The sequence below is a fragment of the Saccopteryx bilineata genome, chromosome 8, assembly GCF_036850765.1.
Source record: "Saccopteryx bilineata isolate mSacBil1 chromosome 8, mSacBil1_pri_phased_curated, whole genome shotgun sequence".
Taxonomy (NCBI): domain Eukaryota; kingdom Metazoa; phylum Chordata; class Mammalia; order Chiroptera; family Emballonuridae; genus Saccopteryx; species Saccopteryx bilineata.
This window is the reverse complement of record NC_089497.1, coordinates 75,689,850-75,715,660: the sequence shown is the minus strand read 5'-3', so window position 1 is coordinate 75,715,660 and position 25,811 is coordinate 75,689,850. Positions and strand designations below refer to the sequence as shown.

General features: G+C 41.0%; 2 protein-coding genes and 2 non-coding genes across 13 annotated transcripts in view; 2 read left to right on the top strand and 2 right to left on the bottom strand.

Annotated features, from left to right (window-relative positions):
* The first annotated feature begins 569 nt into the window (after positions 1–569).
* Positions 570–13,997, top strand: ZNF639 (zinc finger protein 639). Of its 7 annotated transcripts, none has more exons than XM_066241331.1 (7): positions 570–994; positions 1,918–1,955; positions 5,553–5,622; positions 6,738–6,806; positions 8,073–8,183; positions 10,666–10,800; positions 10,939–13,997. In XM_066241331.1, the coding sequence occupies exons 4-7, from the start codon at positions 6,749–6,751 to the stop codon at positions 12,090–12,092; spliced, it is 1,458 nt and encodes a 485-aa protein (XP_066097428.1). In that variant the 5' UTR covers positions 570–994; positions 1,918–1,955; positions 5,553–5,622; positions 6,738–6,748; the 3' UTR covers positions 12,093–13,997. The 7 variants fall into 7 exon arrangements, with proteins under 7 accessions (XP_066097428.1, XP_066097433.1, XP_066097427.1 ...); XM_066241334.1 differs by lacking the exon at positions 570–994 and adding an exon at positions 1,009–1,217; XM_066241336.1 differs by lacking the exon at positions 1,918–1,955 and having other exon boundaries at positions 570–863.
* TRNAV-AAC (transfer RNA valine (anticodon AAC)) lies at positions 12,895–12,970 on the bottom strand. Its single transcript has one exon. It is a non-coding gene; the product is annotated as a tRNA-Val (tRNA).
* An 850-nt stretch (positions 13,998–14,847) lies between the features above and the next one.
* On the bottom strand, positions 14,848–14,923 carry TRNAV-AAC (transfer RNA valine (anticodon AAC)). The gene has a single exon. It is a non-coding gene; the product is annotated as a tRNA-Val (tRNA).
* A 5,409-nt stretch (positions 14,924–20,332) lies between these two features.
* MFN1 (mitofusin 1) overlaps positions 20,333–25,811 on the top strand; it is a 36,035-nt gene continuing 30,556 nt past the window's right edge. Inside the window, exons 1-4 of one of the 4 annotated variants that reach the window (XM_066241397.1) lie at positions 20,333–20,452; positions 21,502–21,617; positions 21,881–22,016; positions 23,604–23,766. In XM_066241397.1, the coding sequence (XP_066097494.1) occupies positions 21,506–21,617; positions 21,881–22,016; positions 23,604–23,766 (411 nt within the window). In that variant the 5' untranslated portion in view covers positions 20,333–20,452; positions 21,502–21,505. Of the gene's footprint in view, positions 20,453–20,517; positions 20,743–21,498; positions 21,618–21,880; positions 22,017–23,603; positions 23,767–25,811 lie in introns of those variants that run through there. The other 3 variants (XM_066241395.1, XM_066241396.1, XM_066241398.1) reach the window with 3 other exon arrangements.

Sequence of the window (25,811 nt, the reverse complement as noted above, 5' to 3'; positions counted from 1 at the left end):
GAAAAAGCACTGCTGATGTGGATTAATAGACACAGATTGTAGCCTTTACTACCCGAGTGCCCTTGAGCACGTGTAATCCACATGGGAATCATTCATCCACTTAACAATCACGTAAACTTGGTGCTGAGGCTACATATATGAGTAAGACCTAGTCTCTAGCGCCTCATAAACTCGCTTTACTAATTTGTAAATTAGGACTAACTAGCTCAACTCTAGCAAAAAGATTAAACATATGACTGCTCTCGGACAGAAATTTTCGTTTTTGAAACTGGGTCCACGGGTTTAAGCTTATTTAATATGCTATATCTACTCATAAACACTCAAGGTTGGAAAAGGAATCAAATCATAATGCAACCCCTATACTTGGACATTAATTCCACCAAGATTTCTGGAGTCAGGGAATCCGGTTGAAGCTTAATAATGACTCATGGTCTTCAACCGCTTCGCCCTCCTACCCGTGGACAGTATCCAAGCCCTGTGTGGTTCTCTGGCCGACGTCAGTGAAACCATGACGTGGGGGGTTGCCCTTTCCGTGGTACACTGCAGGCTGCAGCCACGCGGAGGGGTTTGAAATGCTGTTATCTGCCCAGCCTACCTCGTGCAAGGCCATTCTCGCACGTCGGCTGGAAGAGGCGGGGGGGAACAGGGGCTGCTGGCACGATGAGCTTCTCCCACTTCTCCCGGGAGGGAGGAAAGGCTGGGAGCAGGTTGGGGTAATTTTCTCCGCGGCCCCGCCTCCAGGCTTTCTAAGGGTGGAATCACCCGCTAGGCTCGGAAGGGGCGGTATCCTGCGCGGAAGGGGCTGCGGCGGCGCAGAGGGGCCGGCAGGGAAAGCGGGCCGCCGGACCACCCCCGGGACAGAGGTCGGTGGTCCCTCCCAGGCCGTGAGTGCCGCGGGCCCGCGCAGCCCGGTCCCTGCCCCCACTCTCCTCCCGTCACCTCTCCGCCCTCCCGGCGGGCCCTGAGCTGCGCGGCGCAGGCGCGGAGCGAGGCGGTGAGTGTGGTCTCCGACTCTGGGCCTGGAGCCCGGCAGGCCGGGTGCAGGGCGCGCGGGAGGGAGAGGGGCTGGCCCGGCCGAGCGTGTGGGAGCGCGAGGGCCCGGCGGGCGGCCCGCCTCCGCTCCGTGCGCCCGCGGACGGGGCTGCGCAGCCCCTCCGCTCGCGGCCGCCGCCGCCACCTCGGAGCTGCCTGGGCCGGCCCGCGGCCCCCGGGGACCGGTGCGTGTGCAGGAGGGGCGGGCGTGCGGGGCTGCTGCCCACCGGAGAGGGCTGCAGAGACGGATGGCGTCTTTCAAACCAAAACGCTGCCTCCGTTTCCTGGGGGGATGGCGGCTCCCTCCCCCATCCCGAAGACTGTTCCACCCCCGGTGGAAGACGCCGCGGCCCCGGCTCTCCTCGGCCCCTGCTGCTCTTTTCCTTGTGACCGTTTTCCGTACGTGGGTCGGGAGTCCCCGCTAGCCTCCGCGCCCGGGTGGAGCCGTGCTGGCACGGGGTGCAGGCGGCTGGGGCCGGGCATGCCCGTCGGTGCCGCGCTGGCCCGCAGGCCCCTCGGGCGGCGCACCCCCGTGCTCGCGCCTCGCGCCGCGGCCGGCCTGCCAGCCTGTACCAGGCTAAGCGCTCAGTAGGGCGTTGTGCAGTACGTACGTCCCTTGTGCTTTCGTTTATTCTCTGCAACTGAGGGGCACGAATAATTTGAAGCAGTTTATCTCTGCAAAGAGCTCAAAATTTGTAGTTCTGCAAAGACGGACACTAGTGGGTTCTAATTCAAGCTCTCTAACATTTTTGTATTGAAATTCTTTTAACATCTGGAAAATGTGCGTATTTTTAAATGAGGGCGGAAAAGAACGTGCTTTTAAAACTTTAAAATAAAAATCTAGCTTTTTATTGTAGATGCTTGTCTTATTTTTATACCATTTAGGAAGAAAATATTTGCATGAAAGGTCTTTCCGTTTGAAAGTAAGTGCCTATTATGTGTAGTCTGTGTTTTTTTACATAGACATGCTTATTGTTGAGAAACAGGTGGAACGATACTGAACATGTATTTTGTAAGTTGCTTTTTAACATTAATGTTTCTTGTGGCATGGTACTAATTTTTGTAATTGTAAAATGTAAATAAATATACCTTAGCATAGGAAAATTTTAGAAGTGTATACCCTAGAATGTTAGTAGTGGTTTTTTTGCAAGTGAATAAATTCTAGGTGATTTGACTAATTTTAAAATGTTTTTCTGATTTTCTTGTAGTGACATGTATTGCATCTGTTTTTTGCTCTTTTTTTAAAAAAAATATTGTCACTTTTGTTTCTTGATTGATTTTAAGAGAGGGAGAGAGAAACATCAGTTTGTTTCTACCCACTTATTTGTGTGCTCATTGGTTGATTTCTGTATTCAGTGGTTGATTCCAGCATATGCCCTACACATAATAGGCACTTACTTTCAAACGGAAAGATTGAACCCACAACTTTGGGGTATCTGGAGTTTGCTCTAACCAACTGAGCTACAGGGCCATATGTGAGATTGAACCCACAACTTTGGGGTATCTGGAGTTTGCTCTAACCAACTGAGCTACAGGGCCAGGGCCATCTGGAGTTTGCCTTTAAGTGGGGAAGAGGGATAAGTGATTCAGAATCTTCCCCATGAGAGGAAATGCTTATATGACATCTAAGTAAAAGCCAGACTCCTTCATCTGGGCAGTTACGTATACAAAAAGCACATGAAAACATTTGCTGAAATAAAGGTTGGGTTAGCCTTTTGGGTCTTGAATGGGCGTTTTACCATCTTGCTTAAAAGGAGGTCCAACAAGCATTTGGATATTGTTTAGCCCTAAGTAGGAGTCAAACTGTTTTCTTATCAGGGTGACCCTATTTCTTTCACCTGACAATATGAATCCAGACCAGCTTGCAACATTAATTTTAATGCCATGCTTGGTTTTCTTTTCTTATTCCTCATGTTGGAAAGAATTTGAAGTGTATTCTGAAGTAAAAAGAGGCTACTTGAACATGCTCAGTTTTCAGTGTCCCTGATACCTATAGCGCAGTTAGAACATGAAGGGTAAAGCTTTTGGCTGCATAAATTCTGGAAGTGTACAAAAGCTGTATCAGGAATAAGTCTTAGAATTTTGCTTTATTATATAAATAGGAAACTTTCTTTTTTTAATTTTTTTAATGTACTTAATTGGGATGGGCTCAAGAAATGCTATTTGTTTTGTTAGCTGAGGCATTACGTGTATTGACATCATTTCTGTGTATCTCATGGTTGTCAGTTCTTTGGGTGATTCCCTCTCCTCCTCCCAGTTGGTGGCTGAGTAAGAACTGGAAGCAAGATGTAACTTGCTGGTTGCGGGCAACCAGCAATGAAGATTTACTCACAGTTAGCTGATCAAAATCCAGGAGTCAGAAGACATGCTTTTCAATCTCTGGTTCTGCCACTTTGTTGACTTTTACTGAGTCGTTTTCCTCATCAGTAATGTTGGTTGGGTTTGATATAATAGCTCCTCTATGTACCTCACAGGATTGTTGTGAAGGTCAAGTAAAATAAGGGTTAGGAAAATGCTCACTAAACTAAAAAACACTGTTTTATTTATCATGTGATCACATCACCTGGAGCACTAACTAGTGAAGCACTTAGTAAAGCAACAAAAATATGTGCATCTCAGTTCCTTACCACTAAAAATGAAATGGTCTTAGTAATAATGCAAAGTCCTACCTGCTCTGTATATCACTTTGTTGGTAAGAAAAGCAGCATGTAAAATGGGTGGAGAAAACCTCTTTTTCTAACATCTTTTACTTGTCCACTGCTACAGTGGAAAGAATACTGAAATGGAAGAGGCAATTCTGATTCTGACACTAATCTTTTACTTGAATTAAGGAGATCACTTCATCTATTTATTTCCAAGGCTTGGACTTTAAAGATAATTAGATCTTCATTCAGCTCCCAATCCTACCACTTACTACTGACTTTACTATGCCTCAGTTTCCACATCAACAAGGGGTAAATAATGAATTTGAGAGTGTATTGGATTTTTTTTTTTTCTGAAGTTGGAAACGGGGAGGCAGTCAGACAGACTCCCGCATGTGCCCAACCGGGATCCACCCGGCACGCCCACCAGGGAGCGATGCTCTGCCCATCTGGGGCATTGCTCTGTTGCAACGAGCCATTCTAGTGCCTGAGGCAGAGGCCACAGAGCCATCCTCAGCACCCGGGCCAACTTTGCTCCAATGGAGCCTTGGCTGCGAGAGGGGAAGAGAGAGACAGAGAGGAAGGAGAGGAGGAGGGGTGGAGAGGCAGATGGGCGCTTCTCCTGTGTTCCCTGGCTGGGAATCGAACCCAGTACTCATGCACACCAGGCTGACACTCTACCACTGAGCCAACCGGCCAGAGCCTGAGAGTGTATTGGATTTTGCATCACAGGATATGTAAGATAATGCATAGTCTGGTACATAATTGGTGCTCAGTAAGTAATCATTATTTTTACTTATTTACTTTTAATTCAGCAAGAGGAAGGGAAGCAGAGAGACAGATTCCTGCATGCGCCCCAACCAGAATCCATCTGGCCAGCCCACTAGGGGGCGATGCTCTGCCCAGCTGGGGCATTGCTCTGTTGCAACTGGAGCCATTCTACCACCTGAGGCTGAGGCCATGGAGCCATCCTCAGTGCCCAGAGCCAACTCCCTCCAATAGAGCCATGGTTGCAAGAATGGGAAGAGGAGAGAGAGTGGGAGAGAAGTGAGAGGAGGGAGGGGTAGAGAAGCAGATGAATGCTTCTCCTGTGTGCCCTGACCAGAACGAATCTGGGATATTCACACACTGGGCAGATACTCTACCACTGAGCCAATAACTAATCATTATTATTCTAATGTTAAATAACCTATAAGGACTTTACTAATTAAAAGTCTGTGATTTGCCTGACCAGGCGGTGGCGCAGTGGATAGAGGGTCGGACTGGGACATGAAGGACCCAGGTTCGAGACCCTGAGGTCTCCAGCTTGAGTGCGGGCTCATCTGGTTTGAGCAAAAAGCTCACCAGCTTGGACCCAAGGTATCTGGCTCGAGCAAGGGATTTCTCGGTCTGCTAAAGGCCCTTGGTCAAGGCACATATGAGAAAGCAATCAATGAACAACTAAGGTGTCACATTGAAAAACTGATGATAGATGCTTCTCATCTCTCTCCGTTCCTGTCTGTCCCTGTCTATACCTCTCTCTTTGTCTCTGTAAAAATTAAAAAAAAAAAAATTTAAAAAGTCTGTGATTTGATGTTTGCTTTCCATTACATATGCTTTCATTATGGCTGAATAAATTAGTGCAAAATTACAGTCCTATTTTGGTGTTAAGATATAGCTATAGAAAGTAAATTCACTCAAAGAAATATGCATATTTACATATACTTACATATTTATCAGTATATACAATATTGAGTACTTAATACAGTATATTCAAAAGAATATTATACTTGAGTTAATTCTGTATAACTTTCCAGTTGATCAAAGATCTTGGTACTATTGTATTCTTGAGTCTGAGAAATGAACTACATTTTGACTTCTGTTATGTTTTTCCTACAGGTAATTTTTACCATCTGAAAACTTTCGTGTAATTCGTTTTTTCTCATTTCTATATTAAGAATTATAACAAGTAAGTGGAATGTGGTGAAACAAATGAGTCAATTTTTGTAACCGTACATGAGAATTTAATCATACTTTGGTTGTTGCCATAGCTGTTTTGTTCTCTATAGCAGTGGTCCCCAACCTTTTTTGGGCACAGACCGGTTTAATGTCAGAAAATATTTTCACAGACTGGCCTTTAGGGTGGGATGGATAAATGTATCACATGACCGAGACAAGCGTCAAGAGTGAGTCTTAAACGGATGTAATAGAGGGAATCTGGTCATTTTTTAAAAATAAAACATCATTCAGACTTAAATATAAATAAAATGGAAATAATGTAAGTTTTATTCTTTCTCTGCGGACCAGTACCAAATGGCCCATGGACTGGTACTGGTCCGGGCGTTGGGGACCACTGCTCTATAGAATGTTGAAGGATGCCTGACCTGTAGTGGTGCAGTGGATAAAGCATTGACCTCGAATGCTTGAGGTCACTGTTTCAAAATCCTGGCCTTGCCTGGTCAAGGTTCCTCCCCCCTTTCTCTCTTTCTTTCTCTCCCTCTCTCTCCCTCCCCCCTTCTCTCCTTCTCTCTCTCTCTCTAAAATCAATAAATAAAATCTAAAAAAGATATAGAGTGTTGAAGGTGACCTTTTAAGTAAGAAAAGAGTTTTTTTCTTGAAAGAAATATTTTGAGTTTCAATGTGATGCATATTTTTTCTGGAAGCCAGGGAAGCAATACAGATTTGTGGAAATACATTTTTTAAGGGAGCATATCTATCTACCTTTTGCTTAAAAACTCAGAATTTCCCAATTGTAAGAAATGTACCAATTTAAGTCTTATTGTTGTTACCGAGTTCACACAATTATATCAACAGTTGAGAAAAAGATGTCTCAAACTCAGAAAAAGAAACAGGAGCTGGTGTCCTGCCTTTTAACTTGATTAGAAAAATAAATTTAAAATATAAACAGAGGCATTTTTTAACATTTCTCTTATGAAGTAGATTTTCCAGTGGCACACACATTTCTTATTGCTGATAAATTCTTTGGTTAGAAGGAATATCTATTTTTTTATTTTTTTGAAGGAATTTTTATAACATTAACAGTAGTTATTTCTGACATATTTGTTCAATTTTCTTGTGTTTTAGATTGAAAAGATATGAATGAATATCCTAAGAAAAGAAAAAGGAAGACTTTACACCCTTCTCGTTATTCAGGTCAGTGAATTATTTTAAAGTTAGGCTATGGATTAATTTCCATGAATTTACATTCTGATCTATTTTTTCATAAATGTTTGGATAATAGTTCAATATTTGGATCAATTTTTAGGTTAAAGAAAATTTTTAATTCTGTGAGTATAAATTCTTCCTTGTCTGTCATGTCCTAGGCACGTCAGAACTTACAGACATTATTCAGTCCTCATAACTTTAGGGTTTATAGATATTTAACCCTTTGAGTAGTACGAACATTCATGTACGTCCTCATGCCTCCTGACCATCCAGAGTACGATCGTACAAAAATTTTTATTTGAAAAATGTGTAAGGCAACATTAAAAAAAAGGCTAATGTATATTCTCCTTGTTCTATAAATTGGTTATCAAACAGACATGATTTTAAGTTAATAAAACTAACTGGAACTAATTTCATTTTCTGAAGGAAAAAAAACCTCCCCGGGAGTCAGTGAGCATGAAAAAACTCAATACTCAAAGGGTTAAAATGAAATATCCAAGGTTAGATACTTACACAGAATAATTGAGATTTGCCTATGTGTTTCCGCCGCTTGTGCTTAAGGCTCAGCAATAACCTTCTTGGAAGATATTTTACATGATTGGGGAACATATCTTTTTCCTGTGTATTACTCTCAGAAATGTGAACTTTCATTTTGATCGTGTAACTTTAGATCCTTTGGTTGAGGTTAGCTCTACTGTGTTGGCAGTAGTAAGAAGTCTTTGTGGCTATATACTTTAATATACTTTACATACATGAACTTGGACCAGTCTCAAGCATACCTGTTAGCCCACCCAATCTACACATTCTTCATACCTAAGGAAATTAAGTCTGGTTTACTGTGTCCTGGCTCCTCCCAGACAAGACTTAAAATGACTGTATTCCGAGGTTCTAACCAGTCCACAGACCATTTTTCCTATGCATTATGCTTTCTCTGCACTACTCAGAACATCTTCTTGGTAGTTAATTTAGTATTTTTTGCAGTTAACTCATTTATTGCATATTTTTATTGTGGGATTTTGACTGTAAGGTAAATGTATCTTTGCTTCAAAGCATTATATTTTACACTGTTTAATTTATGGTTCTTTCAAAGCTCAATGTTACTATCAGATCTGAAATAGAAATGCTATCAGAATTGAGGGTACTGTTACTTTATTACAGATACTATAAATGTATGTATGTTGAATATAAAGGGATGGCTGTCATTAAATGTATGTGTGTTTACTGTACTTAAAATTTATTTGTGTCTATGTTCAGATTCCTCCGGAATAAGCAGAATTGCAGATGGATTCAATGGAATTTTTTCTGATCATTGTTATAGTGTCTGTTCTATGAGACAACCGGACTTAAAATATTTTGACAACAAAGGTATATCTAATATTTTCCAAAATATTTTTCTTTAAATTACTTTTATAATCATTTTTGCTTATTTGAAAATGTGAATTGTGATTTTATTTCATTTTATATTTCTGTGTTATTTCAAAATAGACAAATGTTTAAATGCAAGAAAACGAACTTTTTTGTAATAAAGCAAGGAAGTGAATTTTAATTTTTAATATTATTTTAGCTATATAAATAAAAAGCACATTTTCCTAAATCCATTTTAGTTGGTTAGGAATTGGTGACAAAGCAGGAGTGACCCAGAGTTGGAGATATTTATGGTGAAAGGTTAAGAATAGTGTTACACATGGTTCTTCTGCTTGGCTATGTCTTTTGGTCTGGATTGCTAATGGAAGGAAAGAATTGAGGGTGAAGAGTTTGGTCTTTGTCAGTCTTTCATGTTCTGGTGACCTCTGTTCTAGAGCATTGGGTAAATGATACCAGCTTGCATTTGTTTTCTCCTTCCTCTGCAATCATCACAATTCCCAGTTCCCTTGAGCTCCTATTACAGACACAGAACCATAAATTACTAAAAGTAGTATGGAGCCAGAGACATCATTATGAACTCATGCCTGACTTAATACAGACATGTTATATACAGAAATATTTATAGGTATGTCTATATATACATGATAGTGTACACAAATATATTTTTTGTTCTGTTAGCTGAGAGGGCATAAAAGAAATGACACCGCAGTGGCAGTGAGCAAATCTAGTGCCCAGGTCTTGGTTTCTAATACCATTCTCCAATGAAAGGAACTAGTGCTTCTTGGAGAAATGGCTAATTCTAGTTCTGGGAAAGGAAATATATGAGGTGAGCCTGAAAAATCTTATAGTTCTGGCAAATAAGGAAGTAATGAAAACACACACATACACACACTACAGGTATGCCAGAGGAGCACAGGTGCCAATTAAAAGAGCTTCCAGTAGCCAAAGCTGGAACAGTTTGAGGGGGGGAAATAAGTAGCCATGAGCCTGGCCTGTGGTGGCACAGCAGATAAAACTTCAACCTGGAATGCTGAGGTCACCAGTTCAAAATCCAGAGCTTGTCCAGTCAAGACACATAAGAGAAGCAACTACTATCAGTTGATGCTTCTGCTCCTCCTCCCTTCTCTCTCCTCTCTCTAAAATCAATTTAGAAAAAGTAGCCATAAGTTCATACTGATATAAATAAGTGATTGAATAAATAAATGAGAAGAAACAAATCTCTTGTACTGAAGAATTCTAAGTTATTCATATAGATCAGTGGTAGCCAACTGGGTCCCTACCGCCCACTAGTGGGCATTCCAGCTTTCATGGTGGGTGGTAGCAGAGCAACCAAAGCATAAATAAAAAGATATTTAACTATAGTAAGTTGTTTTATAAAGATTTATTCTGCCAAACTTAGCAAAAATTCGACATAAAGTACTTGGTAAGTTATTATTATATGCTTTAACTTGCTGTAACTCTGCTTTATAAATCACCATTACTGTGCAACCGGTGAGCGGTTAGAAAATTTTACTACTAACAGATACAAAAGGGGGCGGTAGGTATAAAAAGGTTGACTACCCCTGATATAGATAGTCCTTCCTCAAGAAGGTAGAATGTGAATCCTCACTTCATAAGTGTGGACTGTACCTAGTGACAAGCATAGAGTATGGAAAGTAAAAGTGACTTTACGGAAGAGAAACCTCATAAATACTACGCCAACCACGTGATCAAGGTCAATATCAACAGTAGTTAAATCATGTTAATGATATGTACCATTGATAGGATGTAATAAAAATGGCACTTTGCCTCTGTGGTCTGCTCTCAATAACCCATAATCCCAGTCAGATCATGCAAAAACAACAAACGAATTTTAATAGTGGGACACCCTAAAAAAACCTGACTCGTCCTCAAATTGTCATGGTCACAAAAAACAAAGACAGTCTGAGAAACTGCCACAGCTAGTAGTAGCCTAGAGAGACTTGACAGCTAAATGTCATATGGGATCCTGGAACAGAAAAGAACATTAGCTAAAAACTAAGGAAATCCACCATGGCTGGTTGGCTCAGAGGTAGAGCATCAGCCCAGTGTGTGAATGTCCCAGGTTTGATTCCTGGTCAGGGCACACAGGAGAAGCGCCCATCTGCTTCTCCACCTCTCCCCCCTCCTGCCTCTCTGTCTCCCTCTCCTGCAGCCATGGCTCAATTGATTCAAGTAGAGGTGCTAAAAATATCTCAGTTGAGAGCATGGCCCCAGTTGGGCAGTCTACCCCCCAGACGGCAATTGTGGGGTGCATGCAATAGTCTGTCTCTTCATCTCCCCTCTGCTCACTTGGAAAAGGACATGCATTAATTAATTAGTTAATTAATTAAACAAAAAACAGGCATTCTGGATGAAGTATGGACTTATTAAGAAGTTATCGGTGTTGGTTTTGTTTCTTTTATTTTTAATGTTTAATGCTTTGATATAAATAATAAGTGTTTTTCCAAATTCTTCTTTACAGATGATGATTCTGATACAGAGACATCAAATGACTTGCCAAAATTTACAGATGGAATCAAGGCCAGAAACAGAAATCAGAACTATCTGGTTCCTAGTCCCGTACTTAGAATTCTAGACCACACTGCCTTTTCTACAGGTTAGGGAAACTAAGTAACAGCATTTGCTTATTTTCATGTACCAGTGAAGAAATAATGCATAAAATAAATATTTGCCAGTTATTTCTTTAGTAAGTCTTATTCAGGAATAGTAAAAATAGGTTTGTTTATTTTTTCAGAAAAATCTGCTGATGTTGAAATTTGTGATGAAGAGTGTGACTCACCTGAATCAGTCAACCAGCCAACTCAAGAAGAGAGCCCCATAGAAGTTCACACTGCTGAAGATGTTCCAATTGCTGCAGAAGTGCACGCAATATCCGAAGATTATGATATCGAGACAGAAAACAATTCCTCTGAGAGTCTCCAGGACCAAACCGATGAGGAGCCACCAGCTAAACTTTGCAAAATTCTTGACAAAAGTCAAGCTCTGAACGTGACTGCCCAGCAGAAATGGCCTTTGCTGAGAGCCAATAGCAGTGGCCTCTATAAATGTGAACTTTGCGAGTTCAACAGCAAGTATTTTTCTGACTTAAAGCAGCATATGATCCTGAAGCATAAGCGTACTGACTCAAATGTGTGTCGAGTATGCAAGGAGAGTTTCTCCACCAACATGCTTCTGATCGAACATGCCAAACTTCATGAAGAGGACCCCTACATTTGTAAATACTGTGATTACAAGACAGTGATTTTTGAGAACCTCAGCCAGCACATTGCAGACACCCATTTTAGTGACCACCTTTATTGGTGCGAGCAGTGCGATGTTCAGTTCTCCTCAAGCAGTGAACTCTACCTGCATTTCCAGGAGCACAGCTGTGACGAGCAGTACTTGTGTCAGTTTTGTGAACATGAAACAAATGACCCAGAAGACTTGCATAGCCATGTGGTCAATGAACATGCATGTAAATTAATAGAGTTAAGTGACAAGTATAACAATGGAGAGCATGGACAGTACAGCCTCTTGAGTAAAATTACCTTTGACAAATGTAAAAACTTCTTTGTATGCCAAGTATGTGGTTTTCGGAGTAGACTTCATACAAATGTTAACAGGCATGTTGCTATTGAACATACTAAAATTTTTCCTCATGTTTGTGATGACTGTGGCAAAGGCTTTTCAAGTATGCTAGAATATTGCAAACATTTAAATTCACATTTATCTGAAGGAATTTATTTATGTCAATACTGTGAATATTCAACAGGACAAATTGAAGATCTTAAAATTCATCTAGATTTCAAGCATTCAGCTGACTTACCTCATAAGTGTAGTGAATGCTTAATGAGGTTTGGAAATGAAAGGGAATTATTAAGTCACATTCCAGTCCATGAGACAACTTGATTATTCTCTTTAACTTCCATTATGTTAATGTAAAATAATAAACACAACTTTTTTGGAGATGTTAAAATGGATGATTTTAAACACAATTTATGAGAATTGCCTTTCACAAGTAAGGTTTTTAATTGTCTAATTTTCTTGGCATTGCTACATTTTTCAGTGTATAATTGTATACAAAATACAATAGTTTCAGTGCATGGTAGTTCATAGTTGTGACCACTCTTAGACTCTGCTGTCCTGTGCATGTGCTCTGATTTCATGAATGGATAAGAAACATGTACTAAAAACACTAGTTTCTCTTTTCATAAACATAGCTATTAATTTTTTAAAATGCAAGGCAAGCTTAGTTTTTCGTGTGTGATGTTTTTCAAGTACTGCAGTACCAAAACTAATGCAGCAAATTGATCCTCTCATTAGTAAGAACCAGACCCTCCTCTTGTGTTTCCCATCAGTGATTATTCCCAAGGCTCTCTGGTTCTTTTTTTTTTTTTTTTTTTTTTATTTTTCTGAAGCTGGAAACGGGGAGAGACAGTCAGACAGACTCCCGCATGCGCCCGACCGGGATTCACCCAGCACGCCCACCAGGGGCGACGCTCTGCCCACCAGGGGGCGATGCTCTGCCCATCCTGGGCATCGCCATATTGCGACCAGAGCCACTCTAGCGCCTGAGGCAGAGGCCACAGAGCCATCCCCAGCGCCCGGGCCATCTTTGCTCCAATGGAGCCTTGGCTGCGGGAGGGGAAGAGAGAGACAGAGAGGAAAGCGCGGCGGAGGGGTGGAGAAGCAAATGGGCGCTTCTCCCGTGTGCCCTGGCCGGGAATTGAACCCGGGTCCTCCGCACGTTAGGCCGACGCTCTACCGCTGAGCCAACCGGCCAGGGCCTCTCTGGTTCTTTTTAACAACACCAGGAGGCCAGTGTTGTAGTAGGAAGAAAAGATCCAGCTTTCTTGGCAGCCTTTTTTAAGTTTCACTTTATTTTAGCCCTTACATGTATGTTAAATAATTTAAAGTAGGGGAAGGAATGAACTGGTAAGAGATTAGACAATGAAAATGTAACATTTCATAACTCCTAACCTGTTTATATTTCATTTTCAATTATGCAACTGCAAAGTGATGTTCAAACTTCTGATGTCAAATTATTTATTGACTGAGAAAACCACCGAAGTATTAATACAGAATTAGGAAGACGGAGAAGATAGGAGGTTGCTGGCATAATATTGTACAAATTACTTTTGATGATGGTAAAATAATCTTAGCTTCTATATTAGTTTCTTGTGGCTGCCAAAACAAATTCCCAGAAACTGAATGGCTTGAACAACAAATTTATTGTCTCAGTTCTAGAGGCTAGAAGTTCAAAATTATCTAGTTCTTTTTAAGGCTGTGAGGGAAGGATCTGTTTTGAGCCTTCCTCCTTGGTTTATGGATGGCTGTCTTCATGTTCACATGGTGTTCTCCCTTTCTTCATTCTGTCTCCAAATTCCCGTTTATCATAAAGTACTGGGGCCCAGGACTTCAACATATGAGTTGGGAAGAAGAAGGGAAACAACCACCACAATTCAAAAGCAGCTTCTTAAATGTATCAAAAGAGTTTCATGTATCACTGACTTCAAATTTAACAAACTTCAGCTAAAAGTATTGTTCAGGAATATTGATATAATTGAAGAAACCAATTTATGACCTGATTTTCTCACTTCAAAAACTATGGGAATTTAGTCTATCTTAAGAATGTTGGCAGCAAGAAGTGCTTTCAAAACCAGTCATTTTTGTATCTCTGTATTTTGTCATGTACACATACTTGTATTCCTAGAAACTGCCATTCCATCTGATTGTAACTTTCCAGGTAAGGTTGTCTAACACAAATGTTTTTTAGAAAACTTATAAGATTAAATTAGAAAAGAATCTTGGAAACCATTTTGTCTAAGTGGTTATTCAGTCACGGTCGCAAACCATTATAACAAAGTGAATCCAAGTTACTTGGCTTCCAGTCTAGTAATGGTTCCATTACACCGTGTTACATAAATATCTGAGCTTTGTCCTTGGAGGATTTTCATGACTACTTAACCTAGCCATTCAGCTGCCTACTTGGTAATTCTGTTTTTATACTTTTTAAATATACATCAAGCTTCAGGAATTTGATTTTCAGAAAACAAACCTTAAGTAAAATTCTGTAATGCTTAACTTTTTTAATTGAATTTATTGGGGTGACACCAGTTAACAAAATTGTGCAGATTTCAGGTGCACAGTTCTGTAACACATTTCTGCCCCCCCAAGTCAAGTATCTCCAGCACCATTTATCCACCCATTCCCTCCTCTGCCTCCCTCCAGCCCCTCCCACCTCCCCAGCAACTACCACACTGTGGTCCTGTCCATGAGTGTTTCCTCTTTTTATTTTTGTCCTCTTTGCTCAGTCCTTCACCTCCCTCGCCTTTTTTTTTTTTTTTTCTTTTTTTTTCATTTTTCTGAAGCTGGAAATGGGGAGAGACAGTCAGACAGACTCCCGCATGCGCCCGACCGGGATCCACCCAGCACGCCCACCAGGGGCGACGCTCTGCCCACCAGGGGGCGATGCTCTGCCCATCCTGGGCGTCGCCATGTTGCGACCAGAGCCACTCTAGCGCCTGAGGTAGAGGCCACAGAGCCATCCCCAGCGCCCAGGCCATCTTTGCTCCAATGGAGCCTTGGCTGCGGGAGGGGAAGAGAGAGACAGAGAGGAAAGCGCGGCGGAGGGGTGGAGAAGCAAATGGGCGCTTCTCCTGTGTGCCCTGGCCGGGAATCGAACCCGGGTCCTCCGCACGTTAGGCCGACGCTCTACCGCTGAGCCAACCGGCCAGGGCCTCCCTCGCCTTTTGATCAGGTGTTAGTAATCAAAGAGACTAATGAAACTAAAACAACAGTAAATCCAAGTTTTAGAAACGATTTTGTATTTTTGCTGAATCTGCAGCTCAAGTGACATCCCACTGACACTTGTCCCAACAGCAACTTTGGCTTTTATTCAACTTTCACGTAAGTCTGACTAAATTGCTCTGGGAACTGGTCTATATTTTCAGCTTAATGAACTTCGAAAAAACATACATACCTACAGAGAAATTTTTCTAATTACTTTTGGGTTTTTTTCTCTCAAAGACAGGTGTTTCCACCATACTCTTGACCCACCAATTCAAGTATGAGAAAACATAACTGAAAGGGATGTTTATTAGTACTGCAATAGAATTCTTGGCAGTGAACAGTAGTGATAGATCATTTTTTTCTTGCCATTTTTATCTTTACCTTGCAATGAGTTCCTACTTTTGAAATTCCAAAACATTTCCCTTATATTCCAAAAGTCCAAAGTGATTGTTCACTACCCAGAACCTCTCCCTATTGTAAATTTTTCGGTTTTGCCATTTTAAATCACTTTTAGATTTCTCTGAATATATGTCATCACATATTAATCAGTTCCTCAGTTTCACTGAGCCTATAAAGTGGTTGCTGAATTGTTAGCAGGCTTAGTATATAAACTTTTTTAGTAAATTAACATTATTCCTAATTTTTAAATCTGATTTACAAAGAATTGAAGCACTTAATTCCTGGCACTTTGATATAGTTCCCAAACTACTGTGATTAATTTTTAATGGAATTTTAATGCTTAAAAAGCACCAAGTTATGTCAATTTGGAAAATAGTGAAGAAAATGGTCAGGATAATTGGGAAGCAGATTGGATTACTAGAAAAAAAAAATACTCATTAAAAATTTAAGTGGCCTGACCTGTGGTGGTGCAGTGGGTAAAGCATCGACCTTGAACCCAGAAGTCGCTGGTTCAAAACCTCAGGCTTGCCTGGTCAAGGCACATATGGGAGTTGATGCTTTCTGCTCCTCCCCCTTTTCTCTGATTCCTCTCTCTCTCTCTCTCTCTCTCTCCCCCCTCTCTCTAAAATGAATGAAAATCCAAAATAAAAAAAGAATTAAGTGAAAATAAATAAGGCCAAATGTTAATCCCAATGGAGAAGCAAATTTGGTTAGTTAAGTTACCTTACAATTAACAGTCTCATCCCTATAAATTAAAAATAAAAGTTTGGGGTATATGTTCCTTTGCCTGTAACTTTTAGTCAAATAGCAACATACAGAGTATCTGCAAGAGAATTTTGATTCATGGAATTGAGTTTATGGATTTAAATATAGTCCACATATTGGTTTAGCTTTCCATGAATAAATCTTTTAAGACATTAAAATCAAAGAAAAAGTACATTTCACAAAACTAAAAGTTGTCACATATAATATACATATTTATATGAAGTTATAGTATGTTCAATCTGTGAGTTTAATAGCTAAAAATTTTAATAGTCTATCAGAGTTGTTGAGTATCTACTTCATACTAGTGATGTGAACATTTTTCTATTGTTAAAGACATTCGATGTTAAAGTATGAATCACCACAAGTTTTTGTTCAATTCATTCTCCTTAGTAACCCTGTTAACTACTTGAACCCAAAATACATCACATTCATGAAAAGTAATTTCCTCATTCTAAAAAGAAACAATTTTCTCACATTGCTAAATAAGAATATTATGTTACCTATTAGTCTTAGTGCATACTTAAATAACAATCATTATTTAGACAGTTTTTAAAAGGAATTTCTATCACAACTTTAAAAATTTGTTCTTTCTGGTTTAAATAGACAAAGGAAAATAACCTGGGCAACCTTTTCTTGCTAAAAATATTGAGCTGAATAAATTAAATACTGAAAAATTTAACAAAAATATGTTTTGAATAAAAACTCAATAAAAGTTTTATAGTTTTTTATGTCTTTTTTTTAATTTATTTATTTTTTTCTGAAGCTGGAAACCGGGAGAGACAGTCGGACAGACTCCCGCATGCGCCCGACTGGGATCCACCCGGCACGCCCACCAGGGGCAACGCTCTGCCCACCAGGGGGCGATGCTCTGCCCCTCCGGAGGGTCGCTCCGCTGCGACCAGAGCCACTCTAGCGCCTGGGGCAGAGGCCAAGGAGCCATCCCCAGCGCCCGAGCCATCTTTGCTCCAGTGGAGCCTCGGCTGCGGGAGGGGAAGAGAGAGACAGAGAGGAAGGGGGGGGTGTGGAGAAGCAAATGGGCGCTTCTCCTGTGTGCCCTGGCCGGGAATCAAACCCGGGTCCCCTGCACTCCAGGCCGACGCTCTACCGCTGAGCCAGCCGGCCAGGGCCTAGTTTTTTATGTCTTATTCAGATATTGTCCACTACTGAAAAGCATTACAGCTGATACTTCAGCCATTACTCTTCACAAGAAGCTAAGATAAGGAACTGGAAACATGCCCGTCAAATGTATTTTCTGGTGTGTAGTTTTGGAGGGTTTTTGTAATCCATTGCCTAATGGCTATTTACCATGCTAGTCTGATTTTTGGTTGACTGAGAGTTGAGAACATTGAAGTCTTTTCCAGTCTATCCTGTATTTTATGTAGGGTTACCACATTTCTAAAACATTCCTCAAACTACAGTGTGTCTGTAAAATCGCCGGGGTCGCAACCCACAGGTTGAGAACCGCTGCCTTAAAAGGAATGCTGCCATGGGCTGCAGCGTCAGCTCCTGCCCAAGAATTTCCGCTCCACCCGTACTGATGGCTTGCCCTATGGAGTTCGGATTCGCCTAGCCAGCCCTCACAATCACATAAGCCAATTCCTTCCATAAACTGCTTTTTTTCTGAACCCTGACTGACACAACCCTTCTGCCAGAAGTATGAGACTGCTGTTGGTCTTTCGCATCATAATGTGAAGTCTTTTTTAGCAAAGTAGACAAATTTTGATATATTACAATTCTAAAAATTCCTAGCAGAAATGATTAGTGTATGTGTTGATGTGTATTTGTTTATGGTGAGGAGAGGCAATAAGGTATTAAAAAATATAAAATATCGTGAAGACAAATGATTCCAACTTATATTGCATTCGGCACAGGGCCGTTTACTGTATATATTGCTAGTATTAAAAAACTTTTTTTTTTTTGTATTTTTCTTAAGTTGGAAACCGGGAGGCAGTCAGACAGACTCCAGCATGCGCCCGACCGCATGGCTCTGTTGCATCCAGAGCCATTCTAGCGCCTGAGGCAGAGGCCATAGAGCCATCTCCAGCACCCGGGCCAACTTTGCTCCAATGGGGCCTTGGATGCAGGAGGGGAAGAGAGAGACAGAGAGGAAGGAGAGGGGGAGGGGTGGAGAAGAAGATGGGCGCTTCTCCTGTGTGCCCTGGCTGGGAATCGAACCCAGGACTCCTGCACACCAGGCCGACGCTCTACCACTGAGCTAACCAGCCAGGGACCCTAAAAATCATTTTTAATGGAATGTCTTTAATTCCAGCAAATGAACTGGGAGCCCTTTCATAAATACAGTGTGGAATCTCTGTACAGTCCAATATCCACAAAGCAACCAAAGTGACCATTTAAAAACATAAATCAGCCTGACCTGTGGTGGCGCAGTGGATAAAGCGTCGACCTGGAAATGCTGAGGTCGCCGGTTCGAAACCCTGGGCTTGCCTGGTCAAGGCACATATGGGAGTTGATGCTTCCAGCTCCTCCCCCCTTCTCTCTCTGTCTCTCACACCTCTCTGTCTCCCTCTCTCCCTTTCTCTCTCCTCTCTAAAATGAATAAATAAAATTAAAAAAAAATGCCTTTAAAAACATAAATCAGATCATATTTTTCTCCAAGCTTAAAATAGCTAGCCATTGTACTTGGAATAAAATGCAAATTTTGATCCTGGCCTGCATGAGCCTATAGCTGCCAACCTATCTAAAATTATTTCCCCTATTCTCCTTTTTCCTCAGACATACTGGCCTCCTTTCTTTCCATCAACTGTATCACCTTTGTATGGACCTTTGGACTGCCTGTTCCCCATTTGGGCACTTTTCCTTCAGTTATTCTGAGGTTTGGCTTCCTGGGAAAAAGCAAGTTAATTATTGCCTCCTCAGAAAGGACTAGCCTGTGTGTTTGTCTTTTTCATTTTCCTTCAAATAGTTTATCCCATAGCTATTCCTTCTTTTTAGAGTAGTAAGTACTGTCTGATATGATCTAATTTAATGTATTTGCTTATTAATATTCATCTCTGTCAACGGAATGGTGACCTAACAAATGTCCACACCTGTAGAGAATTTTTATAAGAATTTGAGCCAAACTGATGACATATGTCAGGGAGCAAGATCTTAAATGCTTGTGAGAATAACAGTTTTATGCATTTGAAAGTAAGGAGCCGATGTAAGAAAGACTGGAGAAAGCACAGCTGGGATAGGTGTGCTAACCTAGATGCAAAAGAACAATGGACAGGGCTGTCTTAAAACCTTTCACTGAAGAAGTTAGATGCCTGGGTCATGACTACCCACCATGACCTGCCCAGTTAAGAATTTATGATCAGCTCACTCTGTCAGGTTACTTTCCATAGAACCCCCCTTTTTTGGTCTACAAGAACAATATTTATTCAGCTGTTATTATATGCCCAACACTGTTCTAAGTACTTTACGTGCTATCGACCCATTTATTTTCACAACCATAAGGTAGGTTTTATTAGTATTCCGATTTTATATATTAATTACCTAAGGCTCAGAAAGATGAAGTAGCTTCACTTCAAACCTGCATCTCACTTGCCAGCTCTGGAAAGAAATCCTCAGGAATTCTGTTGAGCCATGTACAGACCAGCAGCAGCAGCAGCAGCACCCCATAGATGTTAACAATGCACACTCTCAGGCCTCACCTCTAACCCTATGAATCAGAATCTGCAGCTTAACAAGATCTTAGATGATTCCTAAGTACAAAGTTTCAGAAGCACTAGTCAAAGCTCTGTCAATTTCCTAAGTCTCGCCTCTAAAGACACTCAACACATGCACACATACAGCCACAGCTCTGCTCCAAGCCCAGAAACCTAATCGCACTGAACAGAGAGCAGTGGAAAAGACAAAAGGTTTTCCTTTGTTGCTGCTGGCCCAGCAAGCAGGAATCCCTCCATCCCCTCTGTCCTGCCCCAACCCCAACTCCCCCGACCTCTTGTCAGCCCTCTCTCACTAAAATAGCAGTTGACAGCTATGACAAGCCTCGGCAAAAGTCTGTAAACTTTAAAGGGAAATGGGAGAGGAAGCCAACGTGAGGAAGTACGAGGGTGAACAACACAGGATTCCCTTAGCACTCCCTTGCCCAAACAAACCTTGCCTTCTGCCTTTAACAAAAATGGCGTCCGACACAATGCACTTCCGGCCACGGAGCCAAACAAAATCAGCGAAGGCCGCAGACCGGAAGTAGCCGCCCTCCTGGTGCTCCTGCCTCTTCCCAGCCTCCCAGCGTACGGTAACAGGATGAGGGGGCGCGAGCGCGGCTGGCAGAAGTGCAGTTGCCGGTGACGAGTCGGAGCCAGGACAGTGTGAGTGCTCTCTCCCTTGGCCGTCAGCCGTTCTCCTTCGCTCGGGGTGACCTTGGTGCAGCGGGGAGTTGTGCTCGGGTGCCCTGGACGAGTCGCCGCCGCGGTCCTGTGGGACGGGACCTTGCGGGGCCGGCGGGCGGCTCTGGCCCGAGGAACCCGCGAGGCCGGAGCCCGGCCAGGTGGGAGCCGGGTCCGGAGCCGGCGCGCGCGGGGCGGTGGTGGGGCGGGCGCCTTCGCTGCCGGCGGGGCGCCTGTGGCCGTGTGCGCGGCGTGGAAGGCCTTGCCCCGAGGTAGGTGTTGTCCCCGCGGGACCGGGTCGTCGCCGTCCCCCTGCCTTTCCCACGCAGCCCCCTCGCTCGGTCGACTCCTGTCCGGCTGGAAAGCTCAGCCTCCCTCTGCCCACTCTGCTCCATTCGCACCTACACTCCAGGTGTTGAACCGTTTTTTGTTTAGTGTCTTTTTTTATGAGAAGCTGCCAGGGAAAATTTTTTTCCTTTAAACTTCTCTTCCTTGAAGTTCCCGGTGCTTTGGTGGGAATGTCACTGCTTGCCTTAAGCCTCGCCTCCTTATTTGTTGTGCTGAGAACGACTTCTCTCTAAACGTCAGTGTTGGATTACGATCTTGGAATTTTATTTCTTCGCTCTGCATATCCACCTCCACTCACCTAGAGCTCTAGGTTCAGAAGCTTAATAACTTATTGTGTGTGAACTTGGCTTCTCCCTAACCCTGTTCCTGATATACTTAAGTCACATGTAGTCTCAATTTAGCCACAGTTAGTTTCATGTTCACCAGAAGGAATTAAAGTAGAAATTGCAACCAAGATTTTGGCCAGTAGAGTTCACTTAATTTAGTGGCATAACACTCATAAGTATTTTTAATTGTCTGACTAAAACCCTTCTCTCCAAACAATTATCTAAAAGAATTTGGCAGTTGGTTTCATTTATTTCAGTGGATAGTTGATCAGTGTCGCTGGAAAGTGTCATTAATTTGCAGGTGTTTGTGATCCAGTTTAATTTGTGCATTTCCAACTTATTTTCTCCACCTAGTAGCGTAATGGCTGAAACTGCTTCTCCACTGAAGCGCTTTGTGCTGGCTAAGAAGGCAATTACTGCAATTTTTGACCAGTTACTGGACTTTGTTACTGAAGGGTCACACTTTATTGAAGGTTAGTTTCTCTAAGTTTTTTAAATAATTAAATAAGCTGTTGAAAATATACAAAGGTGCATTAGTCTCACCCTTAGTTATTGAACACATACATGTACAGGGCATTGTGCTGTATACAATGAGAGATAAGATTAATTATGTTATAATTATTTATAACATAAATATTTATTAGTGGTGCATTTAATCCTAATATCATAGGTATTCTGTTGTATAATTAACTTAATATTTCTTTGTATCACTTTTTCTAATGTTATAATTATGCAGCAACGTACAAGAATTCAGAACTTGATCGAATAGCTACTGAGGATGATCTACTAGAAATACAGGGGTATAAAAACAAGCTTTCCATCATTGGTGAGGTGCTATCTCGAAGACACATGAAAGTGGCCTTTTTTGGAAGGTAATCTCTTTATTAATTATTTTCAAGGGTAGTTTTCAGAAATCAGTTTTTCCTGTCATAGCCGCAGCTTGTTTCTGATGTTTCAGCAAGTGGTATTCCTCCCCCTTCTCACCACAACAATTTCTGGCTGTGTTAAATGTTAAAACTATTGGCATATAAGAGAATTTGTTCATTTTAGGCACTAGTATAAAATGAAACTTTGTGAAGGTCAATCATATTTTTATTTTTTAATTATTCTCATCTCTAAGAATTGACCAGTTATAAGGATAGAAATACACATACAGATATGTATAATTTGTGACTTACTCATGTAGGCTTCTATTGATTATCGGGTATGTTTTCCAAAAGGATTCTCAGCCCCATGATTACCAGAGAGAGAGTAGGAAGTACCATTTCTTTTTTTTCCTCTTAATTGAATTTATTGGGGTGACACTGGTTAACAAAATTATACAGGTGTCAGGTGCACAGTTCTACAGCACATCATCTATACATTGTGGGAAGTGCCGTTTCTTAATGTAACCAACTGGAGTGGTAGAGCGACGCTGTCACAGCTTCTGTATTCATTTAATGTCATTGTTAACTACATATGTACCATGCATTCACTTTGTTAGGCACCATGGATGCAAAGACATATGACTAGGCTCGTATTTGGTTTCTCAGATATAATGTGCTATATACCAGTAGAGGCATTTGTGTACTCACTAAATCTCATATGCCTTCTAAGCTGTTTCCCATCTTAAAGCTTTAGCACTTGCAATTTCCTATGCCTGGAATTCTCTTTGCCTTGTTCTGTGTATGTCTGGCTTCTTCTCTTTAATTTCAGTTATTCTTTATGAAAGCATCATGTTTATATCCTCTAAAACAGTTGTACGGGGCTCTGTTGCTTTATGTTTTTATTGTGTGCTTCTCCTACTTAACCATATTCTCATAGTCAAGGTTGAGAGGGATCTATTAAAGAGACACACCTCAGATTAAGTTGGAGTAAGAGTGGGAAGGAAAAGGCATCTTGGAGGATGATGCCTCAGTTGTCCTACTTGAGGAGACATGGTATTTTCACATGTGGATGTGAAAAAGGTCCAGCTCACATTTAAGGACATGAGACATTAGACCCCATCATGTGGGTAGTGTCACAGAATTTGGGGCTATGCTCTCAGACTGCCGTAAGTAGCAAGAAAGATGAGAAGGCAAAGATAGCTTTATGGGAAAGGTAGGGTTTGTTTTCCTCTACTTTATCTTTCTGAAATGGACAGTACTACTATTTGTAAATCAAGTTGTCAACTCTTTCATGAAAATGCCATCTGATGATTTCTTAACAAAATTCTAGAAAAGGCAGTCTTGGATCCAGAAAAAGAACAAAGTTTTTAATATATATTTTTAAATTGAGTTTAGAGAGAGAGGAAAGAACAGAGACAGAGACATCAATTTGTTGTTCCACTATCTATGCATTCATTGGTTGGTTCTCGTATGTGCCCTGACTGGCTCAAATCTGCAACTGTGGTGTATGGGGATGACACTCTAACCAACTGAGCTACTTGGCCAGGGCTTGTTATGTTTTGTTATTCATGATTTTGTATATTCATTCTTCAGGACAAGCAGCGGGAAGAGCTCTGTTATCAATGCAATGTTGTGGGATAAAGTCCTCCCTAGTGGGATTGGCCATACAACCAATTGCTTACTGAGTGTTGAAGGAACCGATGGAGATAAAGCGTATCTTATGACGGAAGGATCAGATGAAAAAAAGAGTGTGAAGGTATTACATTTGACTTGAGCAACATTATGCGTTTGAAACTGCCCTAGTTCTTTCAAGTTTATAAGATGTCTTCATTGCTGGAGATCGAAGAACCATTAGTGTGTTAGTTATAGCTTTTAAAACTATCACTAATATTTTATATTCTCTAAAATTCTTTTGCTTCAGAATTAAAGTACTGGGAGAGGGAACCCTACCCTTAATTTAAAATGTAAGTAAGTTAGAGTTAAAAGCTTATTACATTTTTAAAATAATGTCACAATAAAGAGTTGAAGTGTGTTATTACTATTTAATCTCAAATCTTGTCGTGTTTTAAAGAAAACTTTAAAAAATGTGGGCCCTTGGAATCTGTTTTTGACACGTTTGTACCTTTAGAAACTGTTTTACCTTCGGAGTATTTCCGAAGTTAGCATATTCATGAATAAATATTATAGCTTTATCAGATAAAGACAATAGCAATTCTTTTCTTATTTTTATTTTTTGTTCTTTTTACAGGAACAGAGAGAGAGGGATAAATAGGGACAGATAGACAGGAATGGAGAGAGACGAGAAGCATCAATCATCAGATTTTCGTAGCTACACCTTAGTTGTTCGTTGATTGCTCTCTCACATGTGCCTTGACTTGCAGGCCCTCAGCAGACCGAGTAACCCCTTGCTTGGACCTTGGGTCCAAGCTGGTGAGCTTTTTGCTCAAGCAAGATGAGGCTGCGCTCAAGCTGGTGACCTTGGGGTCTCGAACCTGGGTCCTTCCACATCCCAGTCCAACGCTCTATCCACTGCACCACCGCCTAGTCAGGCCAATAGCAGTTCTTGACCTTTCATAAATTTATTAAGGGATTCAGTGCCAATAGATTCCTTTAGCCACAAAAAGAGGATATAAGATTTTGACTAGAATGGGCAGTTGGTAAAGGCATTGTTTCTCACTGTGGTCATTTTCTCTTAAGTCTTAATTTCTCTCCCACAAATGCAAAAGTTCAGTGTTTGAAGATCCATGACATTTTAGTTTTTGGTAAATTGTAGGTAAATTCCTGGGTCTAGTTCTTATGTGTGAGTTTGCTCTTTGATCTGTATCTGGTAACTTAGTCTGTGTCATACTCTTCAGATTAGTTAAAAGGAATGAGATGAGTTTATGACAATATTTTTAAACTTTTAACCTATAACAAGTGAAGGAATCACTTATTTTATAATCAAGATTTTTAGCAAATTAGAATTCAAATTACTTGTGGTTTTATATCCTCAAGTCAGTATGCTGTGATACGTTGAGGTAGTCATTTTTCCTCATTTGTGCTCTCCATTTTCAGTCCTCTTCCTTCATGTGCTTTGACTCCTCTCCCCTACTCCAAAATTTAAATTTGTTTACCTCAAGTACTGGCCTGCATTAAGGTATAAATAGACTTTGAGTCTTGTGTTCTTGCTTGAGTAGTTCACTTAGTAAAAAAAAATGCAGCAGTAATAACTAATATGTTATTGCACACATATACCAGGAACTGTTCTAAGTACTTGTAATAACTCAAACTCACCACAGTTCTGTAAATAGATGCTTTTATCTTAATTTATAGGTGAGGCATCAAGATTTTAGTACAAATTTATAATTCAAGTTTATGAAAGCAATTAGAAAAAAACCTACATATTTAACATACAATGGAAATTCACTTCAGCTCTGATCAGGAAGCTGCCCATTTGAAAATAGATGTTTCCCTTTAAAACATGATATAGATCACAAGTGAACCATAGAAGTATCTGTGCTAATTCCCTTCATTGATTAATGATGTGGTTTTTTTTTTAAGTTTTTAGAGTCATGTTTATTGAAGCATAATTTATATTCTGTACAACTCATCTCATATTTGAGTACTGCACAATAACCAGCATAGTCAAGTTGTCAGACAGTTCCTCAAAACTCCCCCAACTCCCTCTGCAGCCATACCGCCCCTTTCCAGGGGCCCATTGATCTGTTTTCTGTCAAAAGGGCCGACTTTAATCATTAAAGTGCTCTATTATAGAAAAATTTGTAAGCATATAAAACCAAGTTTTTAAAAGGATACTTTGTA

Bases quoted from the DNA above. Each gene is read 5' to 3' on its own strand.
- ZNF639 (XM_066241336.1), top strand. From the start codon at position 6,749: ATGAATGAATATCCTAAGAAAAGAAAAAGGAAGACTTTACACCCTTCT. The intron at 8,184-10,665 runs GTATATCTAATA...TCTTCTTTACAG, and splicing joins AAAATATTTTGACAACAAAG to ATGATGATTCTGATACAGAG. The intron at 10,801-10,938 runs GTTAGGGAAACT...TTATTTTTTCAG, and splicing joins CCACACTGCCTTTTCTACAG to AAAAATCTGCTGATGTTGAA.